Here is a 17,055-nt window from a genome sequence, read left to right on the forward strand (position 1 = left end):
CCGTGGTCATGGTGTTCACATCAGTAAAACCCTAAGATAACATAAAAAATCAAAACCACACAACTTTAGCCATAACTTAGAGACATTATGGGAAATCATAATCAGGAATGAAATAGTTCTCAAAAACAACTGGACAAAGGAAGGGTGCAAAGGAGCTTCAATTGTCCCTAATGCTCAGTTCTTTCAAAATTCCCAGCAGTCAGTCTTCACTCCTCATTGTGATTCACCCATTGCTTCTCTTATAACTTCCTGTTGACAGTCATAACATGTTGGGAGCGATGCCCTTGAAGACCTCCATTATTGATGTTATTATTATGGTTAGCATTAAGTATGACTGAGTTCATGGAAAATCCCCAGCCAGCTGCAGAGGACTAATACAAATGTGGTGGTCAAGATGAATAATCATATGATAACATCTGACGTTAAGATACCCAACGTGATGACCTGTAACCTTTCTGAAAAACCAACATCCTGCTGACTAATAGATATGACAAACCTGTGACCTTTCTGACATCCTGTCAACATCAGCTGATTCCCTGACCACATGAATACTGTGTCCTTGGCCTGTGTAAATGTTTCATACTCCCCCCTCCCTGTTACCCCTGTTATGGTATAAATTCAGCCTTGGGAAAAAATAAAGTTGTCACCTTGATCAGACTCTTGTCTTGGCGTCCTTCTTCTTGTCTCTTGTCCCCCATTCTCTTCCAGAGAATTGCCCCCGTTGTTGACAATAACATTAATTATAGGTGACTTTTTCATATTCCTTACACTTCCCCAATCATGAATGACTCAGGTGTCTGTAGTATACTGTTAAAAGGAACATGACAGGGACAGCCTGTGCCATAGTTGCCTTCTCAAAGAATTATACTATCACTTCACAAAAGCTTTGAAGGGTGATGGGCGCATTAAGTCTTCACAGTACCACATTAGCTTAATAGGCTTCCCGCCTCTGCCAGGATTCTCTCCTGACGTTTAGCCATAATAAGTGCTGCTTTTCCCCTACACCAAGTGAAATAATTTCATGTTTTTTTCTTTTCTATGTTAATAACTTTTTTTTAAAAAATGAAAGGATCTTTCCTAAGTAAAATACACAATACATTTGGTAACAGAGATGCTTGCTTACATTAACATATCTTCTTTACACTACAGGACTTGGTTTGCCAATTCTATCGTAAGGAATTTTCTTCCTCGTTGCTGAGGTTAATTTGAAAATTTTCTTTGTTGCCCTGCCTCTATTGGCTTGGACCTGAAGCATCAAACCATATTAGAAAGTGGTGATGTCTCCCTGTCTCCTGGGGAACTGTATAAAGTTGGAGTCCTCTGTTCTTTGGGTAATCTATAAAATGGTACCGTAAGCATCCCAGGGGTTGTGGTTCGTCTTCACGGGACACTGTGGGTCACAGCCTCACATTTCTATGGCTGCATATTTGCTCTCTTCTTTCTATTCCTTCAAGTCTGATTTTGAAAGTTACACACTTTTCCTAAACTATTGCTTACAAATTCCTTTAGTAGAGGAATCTCCTTATAGTCAGGGCCTTTCATTTCTACAAATTAGCACGGTTCCCTTTTCCCCAAGAATTCACTTGAACTCTTGAAATCACTGCTCTAGAATCCAGGGACAACCGAGCCACGTGCCTACAATCAGGGGGCCTTTCACTTGCCAGGCAGGGCCAGGCCAGTGGACTCTGTAAAGAGCAGGATGGTGACTTTCAGCATTTCTGCTCGTGGGTGGCAGTGACCTCGTTGGCCTCTGCCCTGGCAATACTGTGACTGTCACTGACAGGACATGAACAGGTGTGCAGAGAACCAGATGAATGCATTTGGCACTTGGCTGGGCCCCTGCACAAAGGGATTCTGAATTACCTACACCATGCCACTAGGCATGGGGGCCGGCAGTCACAAGAAGCTATTGAAATGCCGATTACTTGCAACTGACAGTTCTCATGGCCTAGTCCTGTTGCCAGTCATTATTTACCACATGTGGTTAGCCACAATTGCAGTGGTCAGCACAGAAACACAGCTGGAAAGCTCAGTGCCCAGTAGGCTGAGGCAAGGCACATCATGGGTTCCAAGACTCGTTTAGTTAAACAGCAAGTTCCTAGTTAGTATTTTTTTAAAGATTTATTTATTTTTATTTTATGTGTATGAGCCCGCCTGGGTGGAAGTCCATGTACATGTGCACGCAGTGCCTGTGGAGTCCATGAAAGTGTGTTGGATCCCTTGGCACTAAAGTTAAAGATAGTTGTGAGCCTCCACATGGGTATTGGGAATTGAACCTGAGTGCTCTGGAAGAGCAGCCAGCATTCCTAACCACTGAGCCACCTCTCCAGCTCCCTCCAAGCCAGTCCTTACTACACAGAGAGACTCTCAAGAAAAGGAAAGGGAAGGAGGAGAGGGGGAAACAGAATAGTTAGAGAAGCAGAGAGAGCTTTCATGTTTCAATAATGTGTGATTCCTCCAGTCATTATGTTTCATGCTGTTTTAAAAGTTAAGTTCATGGTATAAAGGTTATAAAGATTTGAACAAAGTATGTTAAGACCAAATGAAAATTAGGTTGGTTGGAGCTTAGAATTCTCCAACAGGTTAATACGTTTAAGCAGAACTACACTATCTGGACAAATGAAGGAGGCAGGACTTCCTATGGGGGCAGAGCCAGGGTGAGCTCACATGACTGTTCTCTCTTAGATAGTTCTGGGTCTTACCTGACAATGAATAGTTCTCCTACAGCGTTCCTAAACCACACGGTCACTGCCCTCATGCTAAGAATGATCTATTCAAATAGAAACAGGTCAGAGCAGCCACCACCGGCCATGGCTGACCTACTACTGCACATCACAGGGAATGCAGTCAGGTTCCCACACAGACAGAGCCATTGGTTCAAAGTCCGCCTTTGCCACTCACTATGCCTCCAGCTTCAGATCAGGAGATTTGAGAAAGGCTAACACGTGTCACTATGGCAACACATGTCATTCTGCAGAATCGTGCAGCACTTCAGGGCTATAAACACCGGGATGCTCAGCTGAGGAGATGGGGGCTGTCCCTTGTAGCAAATGCCTTTTCTTTGAGTGAAAACATCCAGAATCCTCTCTTTTAGCTATTTTGAATGCTATGCTGTATCACTTAGTGTCTATGGTCTCCCTCTTTCTGTGTAGTGAGACACCAGGACTCCCTCATCCTCTCTGCCTGTGACCTCACTCTCCCCAGCAGCACCACCTTCCTCCCCTGGTCTCTGTTCTCCACGAATTCAGCTGCTTTAGAGTTCATGAGTGCTGTCGTGTGCTCCTTACATCCCCAGGGTTTATATTTCCTGTGTCAAAACTGTGGTAATTTCCCTTTACTTATGAGCAAGTCACCTAAAGTTACATTGGCAGAACTTACCTGGAGGGTGAGGGAGATTCAAATACATGGTAGAATGTTACTCTGCCTCAAAAAAGGGAGGAAATTATGCCAGGTGCCCTAATATGGGTGAACCTTGTGGATAGTAAGTGGAATAATTCAGAAAAATAATCAAAAATACTATAAAATTCCACTAACATGAGGTGATGAGGGGTCAGCTAATGCAAAGAGATCAGAATCATAGATACACAGGTAGAACAGTAACTTCCAGAACTTGCAGATAAAGTGGAAATGAGATGTGATTAGCATTTGTATTGTGTGTGTACATGTGGGTGTATTGAATGTGTAGGTGCAGACATGTAAGTGTGTGTATGGATGTGTCTGCTTATATGCCCTTGGGAGCCAGAGGAAAATGTCAGATGTCCTGTCTAATCACTTTCTGTCTTGTTCTTTTGAGAAAGGATCCCACACTGAACCTGGAGCTAGGCTGGTGGCCAACAAGTTCCAGTAATCCTCCTGTGTCTGCTCCCCAGTCCTAGCTGGGGTTGTAGGTACACACGGTCCATGCTCAGCTTTTTATTTTGGAATCCAAAAATTCACTGAACTCGGCCTCATGCTTGCACATGAGGCTCCCTTTCCTACCAAACCATCTCTTCAGCCTGGAAGATGTTACTTAAGAGGCACAGAATTTTAGTCGAGAATGCAGAAAGGATCTCTGGGAATGGAAGGGGGTGACAGTTGCACAACAACATGAATGTTTTCAATGCCATCGAGCTGTGTGTCAAAATGTTCATGATTTATTTTACAATGCAAACATGTGTGTGCACAGACAGCACATCTCCAGTCATGAAAAGTAAAATAAGACATGTGCACTTGGGCGTGCCGGGGACATCAAGACACTGTGTCCCAAGAAGGTCTCCTCAGTGCTCCAGAGAAGGTAAGAGGTGAGATAAGACATGACATTAGACCACAGGTTTCTTACATAGTTTGGTTATTGAAGGTTCCACCAAGCCCCATGCGCTCATGGCTTGGTCCCAGGGTGATGTCACCGGCAGGTGGTGGATCCTCTAAGAGGTGGAGCCTAATAAAAGGTCTTTGAGTCACCACAAGCATGCCCTGATGGGGGTTATGGGCCTCAGGCCTCATCTTTTTGGCTTTTCTGATCCTCTGGCTCTGAGGTGAGTAATGCTACTCTACCACATGGTCCCACTAAGGTGCTGCCTTGACACAGCCCCAAAGCAATGAGGAAGCCAACCACAAAGGCCAAATAACGCCCCCAGCCTGAACAGGGAGCCAAATGAATCGTTTCTGTTTACAAGCTGATTGTCCCAGGTATGAGTGACAGGATGAATCGTTTCTGTTTACAAGCTGATTGTCCCAGGTATGAGTGACCCAGGTATGAGTGACAGGATGAATCGTTTCTGTTTACAAGCTGATTGTCCCAGGTATGAGTTACAGGATGCTTTGCTCAGACAACAAAAACAAGCCTTACAGAGAAGCACCCTGAAGCATTCATGCAAGGCTGGCACCTTACCATGATATCCTGAGCTCAACACCAAGCCAGGGCTCAGGTGCTTACCCGTAAGACCCTGAGGGGGTAAAGAGAACTGGTCTTCACAGTAGAGAGTCTCCCAAGTTTTCAAAAACAGGAACTCCAAACTATGTATCCTCTCTTTCAAAGTGTACCAGCCCAGGCACTGCTCCCAACACTGGTATTAAGTATACCACCTAAAAGGGGGATTATGGGTAACTCCTGAACCTAGTGGAAGTCTGGACAAATAGAATCTCATATTTCACTAATATTTTCCTGTTGAACAGCTTTACCAGGTCACCAGTTACCACTGATCAGTCCCCGTTGCTGTCTTCTGGGGAGTGGTAAGCCAGGATCTTAGGGTTATTATTGTGATGAAGAATCAGAACCAAAAGCAAATTAGGGAGGTAAAGAGTTACACTTTGACATCACTGTTCATCATCAAAGGAAGTCAGGACAGAAACTCACACAGGGCAGGAACCTAGGGGCCGGAGCTGATGCAGAGGCCACAGAGGAGTGCTGCTTCCTGGCCTGCTCCTCATGGCTTGCTCTTATAGAACCTGGAACCACCTGCTCAGGGATGGCACCCGCAACAATAAGTTGCCGACCCATCCATCACTAATTAAGAAAATGTCCTACAGACTTGGCTACAGCCCAGTCTTTTGGAGGAATTTTCTCATTGAGGCTCCCTTTTCCCTAGTGGCTCAAGCTTGCATGGAGTTGACATAAAGCCAGTCAGCACAGCCGGGAATATACTTGCCCATAAAAACACTCTGGCACCCGAAGTGCTCCGCTCTCCATGCTCTGTTGGCATCTGGTATTGGAGAGTTAAGTGCACCTGTATCCTGTTGCTACATTAATCTAGGTAACTACCAACACTTGACTATTAGCTGTACTGGGAGGCATCTCCCATGAGGGACACCCTAGGATCCTCCCCTGAATCAGTCATTACCACATCACGGAAATCATAGATGGCACTGCTTCATATAAAACCTCATAGTTAACAAAGCCAAGATCATCAAAACGGACCCATTTGAAATGTTCAGTCCCGTGTGAGTACAGCATTACCAGGAGGTGATATTCTAACCCCCACAACATTTTGATGTTTAGAGGTGAGACTTTATGGCTTCCGTTCATAAAGGCAAACTAAGTTTACCTTCCGTTCATAAGGCAAAACAAGTTTACACTTGTTTTGAACAAAAGCAAACATTAATAATTATAGTACATAATTTAATACAGCTATGTCTTTTTTTCCACATGGAAAGGTTTAATGAGAGAAGAAGAGTAGAAGAGGAGAGGAGTAAAAGCTGGCCATGAGCATGTAGAGGGAAGGGGGCAAGGGAATGGGGAGAGAAGGGACAAAGGGGAAGAGGGGAAGAAGGCAAGAGCAAGAGGCAAGAACAGCTATGTCTTGATACAACGTTTGAGAAGCAACTTACATCTAAAGAATCCTCCTTCAGTAGGATAAGGGCCATGTTCTGTGACACCAACCGACAGGAGTACCCTGAAATGGAGAAGGCACAGCATGTGAACTTTCTTCTTTCAGTGAGTTACTAAGTTTTCAATGGCAGACACAACCTCTCGTCTATTTTGAAGACTTATTAATTTAATTTTTATTTGTATGTGTTTGTGAAAGTGTATGCACACATGTGTGTCCAATACCCGGTCTGTGTACTCAAGTGAAAGTCAGAAAAGGGCTTATGGTGTCCTCCTCTACACTCCTCGGCCTATTTTTTTGAGGCAGGGTCTTCTCCTGAACCTGGAGTCCATGTTTTCTCAGTCAGGCTGGAAGCCAGTAAGCCCCAGCCATCCTTCTGTCTCCACCCTACTTGAAGCTGAGGTTACATACATATGCAGACGTCTGTTTTATAATCTCCCTTCTTCTGTCTACTTAATCACCTAGGGACATAAGCCTAAACAGACTCCCTTGCAAACAGCTTGAAGAGAATTAGCTGATAAGACTTTAACAACTAATGGCTAAAGTAAGTACTTGCCAATCTTCTGTGCATTTTTTCTTTATCCTGGCTATTCTTGCATAGCATTTAAGATAAACCTTGGTAGACCTAAAATAACAGAAGACCAAGGAGATGAACAGAATATGTCCTCCTGGTTAGCATGCCTACCGCACAAGCATGATCACCCTTTCTTTCTAAAGCTGGCAATTCTCTAACATTTCAGGAATACTAGCATACTAAGGGAGTCATACTCCTGCCAAAAGAGCAATGCAGTCTCCATTTAAAGAAGTGAACCTAAGTTTAAGTTTAAAATATACAAAGATTTAGAATAAAAGTATTTCCAAATTAGAATCAACCTCTATCTTGTTCTTAAATCAAACTACTTCTCTAAGATAAATAACACTAAGAATGTTGGACAAAGTCTCAAATAATTGTATTATTTTATATTTACCTAAAATTAAATTATGTTTTACACACACACACACACACACACACACAGAGAGAGAGAGAGAGAGAGAGAGAGAGAGAGAGAGAGAGAGAAGCTACATAGACTAACAAAAACTCCAGCACCACGTAAGAGAAAACTGAGTTATTCTCAAGGCCAAGTGGCTCCTAAGACAGTGTAGGCGACTGCTGCCCCCTCAGTTGTCTCTCAGAGGTGGAAGGCAATAAGTTCCTATTGCTGAAGGCCATACACTTCCAAACACAGGACTCAGAAGTTCCAAGCTGGATCTAACCTGATAGCCTCCTTCCTGTACTCTAGCTTCCATAATATCAGAAAACACTATGTAAGCTGCCAAGTCAGGGAAACAATCAATATGGCCTCCCAGCTGTGATGACAATGAACTGGAACAACTATCAGCACGGCAGGCTACCCTTAAAGGAACAGTAGTGGCAGTCATACATCAGCAGCAACCAACAGTTGTGTAAGTGGATTTAAGCCTTCCGAACAGGAGGGAGATTATTCCTGGTCCAAGAAATCTAGCTAACTACCTGGGGCTAGGGAGGTCATGGCTCATAGGAAACAAGCTACTGCCTCTGACTGACACAAAGCAGAACTCAAACAAGATGAAGAAAAACTTTCGTGGGTTTGAAAAATTAAATAAATATTTTAACTTGTTTATTTCGGAATGTACAGCCTGACCTTCACTCGGATTGCCATTTTTAAATGAATAAATATTGAGCAAAAACACCCAGAAGACAGACTATAAAGACAAAAGCATAGCCTTTAATAAATTTTTGAACCCATAGCCTAAAAGTTTAGTAATCATGCAAAGAAGTAATCCAGAGTTTCTCAAGCTAAAATTGTTCTTAAAGACCAAACAAGTCTAGAGTGAGCATCTCAGCATTTCGGATTGTGGAATTCAGGATTGAGATTGCCCAAGGTATCCAGGTCTCATGATCCTGGCTCAGGACCTATTAAAGAGATTCTGGAGCTTTCTAAACATCTGGCTTCTGAAACTGGAGGTGGAAGACGTAGGGACAGGGGCTGCCGCACTGTTCCAATGTCCACACCGTGTTTACATTCTAAACTTGGCATCAAGCTGCTCGGGGCTTTGGATGCTCCTGTATTAATTGGCAGCATTCTCTCAGAGGGGCACATCAGAAGAGCTCATTCATAGATTTGGTAAGATTTGTTCTGTTTGGGATCGTTGACTTTCTTTGGCAATTGTTTGTCTGCATCCATCTCTACCTCTAATAATAGTTTCAGAGTTCAAAATCAATTAAAACTTTTCAATGTTTTGTGTCTGTGTGTGTGCACACACGTGCACACACACACACGTGCACATTAGAGAACAACTCCCACAAGCCAGTTCTCCCCTCCTTCCATGTCGGTTCTTTGGATCATGTGGGTTCCTGGGATCAAACTCAAGTCACAGGCTTGGCAGCAGGCACCGCTGAAGCATCCCCTCAACAGCCCTAAAGCTTATTTTTACGGTGCTTGGGTTTGAACCTAGTGCCCCCCACTCTCATGCTCTACCACTAGCTCTCCGGCCAACTGCTACATTAGTTTTAAGTGTATTTTTTCCATAATACCTTAGAAATTAACTTAGTCAAATTAAGTTCTAGGATATGTATGTCCTGTGAGAGACAGTGGTTTATATAAATAAATGACCATCTTGCCTTTGGGGGCCATATCCTATATGCTTACCAGCTGTGTTTGGGGGAACTGGAAAAATTCATCTTTTTAAGCTTCAAATGTTGTCATTATGGTCTCACGTGGATCTTTGTGAACTACACAGTTGTCACTTCCTCATTGCCATGGGATAATCGTCTATCAAACTAGCACACAGAAAATGCCAAGTGTCCGGTCTGCTTTACTGTTCTTAGGAACGTGGAGTTAATGAGACCAAAATGCTACTGTGTATCCGTTCCATTTTAAACTCATGGGGATGGAAAACATTTTTATCTCAAATAATTTCTCACCTCCCTCGATGTCCCTGATTTTGTTACCTATAACTAAAGCCTTTAAACTCTTATGGTCTTACAAATTTATTTTAAATTAAAAAAAAAAACCTCATTACATAATTAAACATATAAAATGATTAGAAATTTACTATTAAAAAAACAATCTGCTCAGACTGCTAGTTTCTATGCACAGCCTTTTCCTTCAGAGGGGATAGGCCCTCATTCCCAGGTAAAGTGGGGACAGCCAGCTCACACTGATGGCACAGGTTCTGACCCTAGTTGTTGTTGATCCCAACAAAACAAAACAACAACAACAAAAACACAAACAAACAAAAACAAGACTTGTATTTCCATACAAGGCGCAGCTAGAGTGGTTGCCAGGCACTCTACAGTGGGGTTGGGGAACCTGCATTCTCCAATTGGACGTAAGTTAATAAGCTCATTAGAGTATGAACAGATGCTAAAACGCTAATGGTGTAGCAGACTGTAAGCCTGGCTAGCTCTGCGGTAGTTACAAGTAAATGGAATGGACGATGTTGAAGGCACCAATTCCCTTACACCTGGTATTAGGCAGCCATTGTTTGGAAGTCAAATTGAAGTACTGAGATGAAGAAACTCCGTGTGAGTCACACCCCGGGACCTGTGGTGTCCGTTTCCCAGGAGGAGAAAGAAATGAGTAGCAAAAGAACAGAGATGGGTGAAAAACTAAAGAATTTCTAAAAATAAAGATGCAAAATTGAAAACATAACAGCAGATAATAGAATGGACAAGGTCTGTACAACTGGAAGCTCACAAGATATGGCCAGGTAAGCACATCCTTCCATGGGCAAGGGTTCCTGAGGAGGCCTAAATGTCTGAGGGAAAGGTGCCCCGGAACCAGGTTCTGTGAAGAAGCCTCTGCTCCTGGGATCTCTAGGTGATGGGCCTTTGCCTGGACCTTCTGATTCCTACTGGAGTAGCTAGCCTATGAGACAATCTTGTATCACAGTGCCTAAAAATGGTTTTTATCCATCTACATGCAGGCATTCATTGGCCAGATTCTCTGGGAAATAATTGAGACCCTCCAACACAGTACACTTTGGGGGGTTGGCACCATGCTGAGTCTGGAGTTGCTGTGATCTGAGGATGTGAGGTCAGGAAGGCGAGCCTCTTTCCAATCTTGCAAACGTGTCTCCATAGAAATCTACATTTGGTCCTTCAGTCCTTCCCCTAACTCTTCCGTTGGGATCTCCAGGCTCAGACTAATGGTTGACTGTAAGTATCTGCATCTGTATTGGTCAGGTCCTTGTAGAGCCTCCCCGGGAACAGCCATGCCAGGCTCCTGTCTGCGAGCACTTCTTGGCATCAGCAACAGTGTAGGGGGTCTCTTACGTCTCTATTCCATTCTTTTGTCCCCGTCTTTCCTTTGGACAGGAACATTCCGGAGTTAAAATTTTTGAGATTCATAGGTGGCCCCATCCCTCAGCTGGTGGCCGTGCCTATATACTTGAGTGACTGATGTGGGAGTGGGTGGATGGGTGGCAGAGCACCCTCATAGAGGCAAAGGGGGGGGGGGGGGGGAGGGGAGAGGGGAGGGGACAAAGGGTTGGTGGAGGGGTAACGCGGAAGGGGGATAGCATTTGAAATGTAAACAAATAAAATTATTATAAATAAATAAATAAATAAATAAATAAATAAATAAATAAATAATAAGACATCTAGATTTGGATGTGTCTGGGACTATGAGCTTGCCCTCCACTTTCTCCCCAAAGGGAAATGCTACTTGGGAGAGCTGTAATGCTTTAGTTTGGTGATTTTTTTTTTAGGGTGAAATGTTATTTTATTGTCTTAAAATCACACCCTGCTCTAAGACTATGTTTTCTTTCTCTGCCTGTTGATCAAACCCAGTAGTGAGGAGAGTAAGTGCCTTCCTGGTGTGCTGTTTACTTCAACCCCAGAAGTCACCTCAGGGGGTCGCTCTCAGTCGTGATGGCTGACTTATGGATTTCTGGATTAAAGAGCCAGACCTCGATTTACAAGAGTGGATAGACTTCTTTGCCTGGCCCTTCTCCAAGAGTTGATCTCATTTCATCCAAAACCATTAGAAACCGAGGGCAGCAAACTCGGGTTGGGGCTCCCAGTTAACTGAGTTAAATGTCCCAGGTCTTCTGAGGGCAAGCAGTCTATGATAATTTTCTGAGCACAATCCAACTTCATTTTCCAAAGGAGATCGAACAACTTCATCTGCTTCTCCTCAGAAGCCTTTAGCTTTCTCTTTACCTTCAGGCCTTGCTAGTCATTCATCACCCTCCTCCCGCTGCCACCCTGGGAAGAAAGTACTTAGAGGGCTCTCCGTAATGCCTTTGTGTACCTTCGCTTGTCAAATAGCATTTTGCTTAAATTGCAAACTATAAAATAAAGCAGAAACCCAGGGTTTAAAAATTACAGCTTGCTTCGGCAGCTGTTGTTCAAATAAAAGGCTCCCAGTAAATCTTTTCGCATTAGTGACAGTGAGTTTCTAACAGTCTGGGTCGCCTGGAGTCGTGGTCGTGGGAGGTCCCTGGGGATGGAGAGTTAGTCCAACATACAGGGGAACAATTAGTCAAAATATCCCCCCTTTTGTAAGTGAGAAATCAAATATAGACCTTCCTTCTGGAGCTAATCTGAGAATTTCCAGAAGGGAAGAAAGCATTTGTGAAATGTTAAACAGGACCCAGGGACCCACCCTCAGAGCCTCAGAGCTTCCCGGCACTGCAGTTAAGATGGTCGGCAACTCTGTACAAAACTGTTAAGTGTTACCTCCCTGTTTTTAATTCTGAAATTTGTTTTATGACATGTTTATTTGCCTATTAAATTTGGGGATTTTAAATTATTTCATTTCTTTTTGTTTTAAAACACTTTCTGGTTTTAACAAGAGAAATAATGACATCCCCTTGACATGACTTCAACAGCCTCGGTGATAACACTGGATTTCCTAGGCATGAGGATGGTGGAGTAGCAAAGACACAAGCTGAACTCTGGCTCTGGGCATTGGTCCAGTGCTTCTTTTGCTGGAGTTCAGCATGGACATCCAGATGCGCTCCAGTAGAACCCAGGACCCTCCTCGTGTTAGCGTTATCAAGCCTTTCCGTTAAGATGACCAGCTACCCGCTTGAAGTTTGCAACTTTACACGTTAATGATGCATTTCACTCAGGACTTGAGAAAATGGGGAATGCACCCTGATACCATTTTCGCTTGAAGGTTAAGCACATTTTTCTAATCACTCTAAGAGGCAGCAAGCATCCTCAGGGCATTGCTCAGCTTGCTATGCCCTCTGTGAACGGGGTTCGTAGGTTGCATCATGGAAAACTCTGCTTAAAGCCAAAATTGGAGAAGGAGCAACCTACAGATATATGTGGAAAAACAGTACTCAAGAGGCAAATGTCATCCCTTCATTTGAAATAGCTGCTGGCACATCACAGGCCTTTAGGCTTGAAGGTTTACTGTCTAGTAAAAGCACTGGGTCTGTAGAGAACTGTCATCACACTCTTGTCCAAAATCACACACGTGCGTGATGGACAGGAGCGCAGGTCTACACACAGAGGTCACTGTCTCAGAGACTCAGTGAAAACTCTTCCTGTTCTAACTAACACCAGGTGTTTGGGAGTCTAAAATGCATGTAGTTAGCAATTAGCTCAGATTTAAAAAATGATTTGTGGAATTTACCTATTTTTAAAATAAAAATTGCCCTCATGGGAAGGTACTGTCTGCAGCTGAGGTTGGACAGCTGAATCCAACGAGAAGGGCATGACGAAAGCCTCCACTGCAGTGAGGACAGGAGCCTGAGGAACCTGTTCTGAGGTCCTGGACCTGAGACTCCTAACATGACTCTTCTAAAGTGAGCTAGGAAGAGAATGTCCACACATCAGTAAGCTATGTAATTCTTGGGTTTTATTGTCCTTTGTCTTTTTTGGCAGTGCTGGGGATTTGTGTGCGCTGGGCCAGCATGCTCTCCCACTGGTTACATCTCCAGCTCACAGATTTTACAAATCTACGTATTCATTTTATTATAAAAACGCCAGGTCTTTGGAGCTGCAGAGATGGCTCAGTGGTTAAGAGCACTGGCTGCTCTTCTAGAGAACCTAAGTTCAGTTCATATGGCAGCTCACAACTGTCTGTAACTCCAGTTCCAGGGGATCCGACACCCTCACACAGACAAACATGCAGGCAAAACATAAATGCACATAAAATAAAAATAAAAATAAATAAATCATTTTTAAAAATGTCAGGTCTCATGAGGCCATAACTCCAGAGACCCAGGTAGTTTAAAATTAACTGAAAGCCTCTCCCATCCCAAGTCTCTGGAACTTTCTGGAGGTTCCCCCACCCCTACCCTGTGTATTTCCAATTATTCTCCTGGCCCTGGGGGCTTCTCTCCAGTTTCCTGATCCTGCCCCCTTTCCACTTCCCCTCCCCTCTCACACTGCTCCCTCAGCTTCCCTTGATTATTTTGTTCCCCCTTCTAAGTGGGACTGAAGTGCCCTCAATTGGGCCTTCCTTATTGTTTAACCTCCTAGTGTCTGTGGAGTGTATCATGGGTTTCCTGTACTTTATGTGACTCCTGTATGTGTGTCTTTGTGTTTGTGTCTATCCCTGTCTGTCTATCTCTGTCTGCTTGTCTGCCCCTCTCTCTCTCTCTCTCTCTCTCTCTCTCTCTCTCTCTCTCTCTCTCTCTCTCCCTATCTCTTCTCTCTCCTCTCTCTCTCTCTCCCTATCTCTTCTCTCTCCTCTCTCTCTCTCTCTCTCTCTCTCTCCCTATCTCTTCTCTCTCCTCTCTCTCTCTCTCCCTATCTCTTCTCTCTCCTCTCTCTCTCTCTCTCTCTCTCTCTCTCTCTCTCTCCCTATCTCTTCTCTCTCCTCTCTCTCTCTCTCTCTCTCCCTATCTCTTCTCTCTCCTCTCTCTCTCTCTCTCTCTCTCTCTCTCTCTGTCCCTCTCCCTCCCTCCCTCCCTCTGAATGTGTACGTTTATAATAGTCAGAATAGACTCATATGGGCATATCATCGGATTCTTGGTAGATCTTTGAAACAAAAGAGAGATGAATAAACTACACAACTACACTTAAAGAACACACATTTTTACAAAAACCAGCACGGAGAAGTTTAGGAAACTGATTACCAATATTAATTGCAGTTTCTTGCTTGTCTCCTGTCAACACCCATATTTTGATTTCTGCCTTCAACAGAGTAGCTATGGTTTCTGGAACCCCAGCTTGAAGACGATCTTCAATGGCTGTAGCGCCAAGTAGCAGTAAATTCTAGGTCAGAAAATACCATCAGTTAAAGGACCATTCATCCTTAAGAACAGACACTCTGGCATCCCTGACAGGGTTCTTTCCCATTACTGACACCCAGGTCTGAAACATTCACGGACCATTCACCATGTTGAGCTGCTCAAGGCAATCCCATCAATCATTCTGTGGTACTTGGGTATCAGGTTTAGTTTTTGTGAACTTGTCTCAGGCTAGAATCACTTGGGAAGAAGAGCCTTGGTTGAGAAAATGCCTCTATCAGATTGGCAGGTCTCTGGTGCATTTTCTTGATGGATGGTTACAATGGGAGAGCTCACGTCCCTGTAGGCAGTGCCACTCTTCAGACTCGAGTTCTACAGAGAGCGGTCTGTGTAAGCCATAGGGAGTAAGCCTGTAAGCAGCATTCCTCCATGGTCTCTGCTTCAGTCCCTACCTTGAGTTCCTGCTCTGACGTCCCTCCATTGTAGGGTGCAAGTGAAATCTTGACTGACCTGTACTCTTCGACCTGAGCTCAGTCATGTCAAGGACCCATGCTTCAAACAGAAACTAGAGATTGCAAAGTAAAGTGGAATTATAAAGCTAGGAAAGGAGTGAGAAGGGACAGCAGGTGATGCTTTCAAACTACAGGAACGAGAAAGCAGGTTGTTAAGAGGTTTGCTGACCTGATCCAAAAAGACTGAAATCAAGCTTCCAGCCTGTGGGGGCACTGAAATGATTGCAAAATGACCTAATGTACTGGAATACACAGAAAAGAAAAACACCAAGACAGAAACCAAAGTAAGCGGCAAAGGGACAGCAAAGGTGAAGCATGGCCATCACTTGAGTGTGGAAAACTGTCCACAGGTACATGTCCACCCAGCATGGAACTCATTGGTTGAGCCAATGTTCAGTCTACTCTCAGGCAAAGTTAAAGAATCACTAATGCTTATATACTGATGTGTGTGAGAGAATGTGTGTGTGTGTGTGTGTGTGTGTGTGTGTGTGTGTGTGTGTTTGCCCACATAGGCCAGACACCTTCAGTATTGTTCCTTAGCTGCCATTCTCTCACTACTCCTTGTGTTTTGAGACAGGGTCTCTCAATAGCTTGGAACTTGACACACACATTAAGCTGACTAACTTTCAAGTCCAAGAGACTCTTTTGTCTCCACCCTCTCCAGAACCGGGTCACCAGCAGGTGCCAATCATACTCTTTTCTTTTAAATTCAGGTTTAGGGGATCGGACTTCAGTCCTTGTATTCGTGAGGCAAGTACTTTACAGACAAGCCATCTCTTTAGCCCACTAATGCTAGTTTTGACCACATATCTAGGGTTTCATTAATACCTGAATGACAGTGACTAGACCTTTCAGACAGCCTAACCTGAGAATATTCCTAAGCAAAGGAATGATGAAACACTGAGAGTCCATGTACTGGCTGGTTCTGTGTGTCAACTTGACACAAGCTGGAGTTATCACAGAGAGGGGAGCTTCCCTTGAGGAAACGCCTCCATGAGATCCAGCTGTAAGGCATTTTCTCAATCAAGGGGAGACAGCCCATTGTGGGTTCTATAAGAGAGCAAGCTGAGCAAGCCAGGGGGAAGAAATTCCTCCATGGCTTCTGCATCCACTCCTGCCCTTGTAAGTTCTTGTCTTGACTTCCTTTGGTGACGAACAGCAATATGGAAGTGTAAGCTGAATAAACCCTTTCCTCCCCAACTTGCTTCTTGGTCATGATGTTTGTGCAGGAATAGAAACCCTGACTAAGACAGTCCACAAAGACATCCAGAGAGAACGGCATTATCCCAAGACAACAAATGGATGCCCATTCAAAGACTTCACTCAACAAAGAGTCATCCTTCACTAGGCTGACTCTTCATCTTATGTAGTTACCTTCTCGATGATCTCATAGCACTCCTCTAGCCTCTGGGCTCTGTCCTTCAGAATGATGCTGGCCTCTTGATAGACTTTCAGCCACTCCTCATACTCATTCTCAGAGAGATCTGCATAGGCCACACACAGGGTCCGCAGGCCTGCAAGGCAGCCACAGATAAGTGATGAGGCACAGAACACACCACCTCCTAGGGGACACCACACCACCTCCTAGGGGACACCACACCACCTCCTAGGGGACACCACACCACCTCCTAGGGGACATCACACCACCTCCTAAGGGACATCACACCACCTCCTAGGGGACATCACACCACCTCCTAGGGGACATCACTTTTGTGTCACAGTGTTCTAAAATCAAAGAGGCCACCTGCTTCTTAGGTTCCTCTATCTTAACATTCACAGAGCTACAAAGGAAAATTTAAGGTTGCCTACTGCAACTGTTAACATTGATTGTTAGCTCGATAGGACGCAGTCATCTAGGGAAACAATGGACATGTCTGGGAGGGTGTTCCAAGGTACAGGTGGGGATGCCCATTCAGACTGTAAGCGGCCCATCTCCATGGGCTCTGTCCTGTGTCCCACACTGAATCAGAAGCAGAGAGATGTGTGAGTCAGCCTTCATCTCGCTCTGTTTCCCAAGATGCAATGCAAACAGCTGCCCCCAGCTCCTGTCACCATGCCTTCCC

General features: G+C 44.3%; 1 protein-coding gene across 5 annotated transcripts in view; it reads right to left on the reverse strand.

Annotated features, from left to right (window-relative positions):
- Positions 1-17,055, reverse strand: part of Atp8a2 (ATPase phospholipid transporting 8A2) — a 528,141-nt gene that overhangs the window by 339,386 nt on the left and 171,700 nt on the right. For all 5 annotated transcript variants that reach the window (XM_087586606.1, XM_087586607.1, XM_087586608.1 and 2 more), the window contains 3 exon segments: positions 16,367-16,506; positions 14,367-14,505; positions 6,307-6,371 (listed from right to left, as the gene is read on the reverse strand). In XM_087586606.1, the coding sequence (XP_087442732.1) occupies positions 6,307-6,371; positions 14,367-14,505; positions 16,367-16,506 (344 nt within the window).

Source organism: Rattus norvegicus, chromosome 15, assembly GCF_021556685.1.
Source record: "Rattus norvegicus strain SHRSP/BbbUtx chromosome 15, alternate assembly SHRSP_T2T, whole genome shotgun sequence".
In the NCBI taxonomy this organism is placed as follows: domain Eukaryota; kingdom Metazoa; phylum Chordata; class Mammalia; order Rodentia; family Muridae; genus Rattus; species Rattus norvegicus.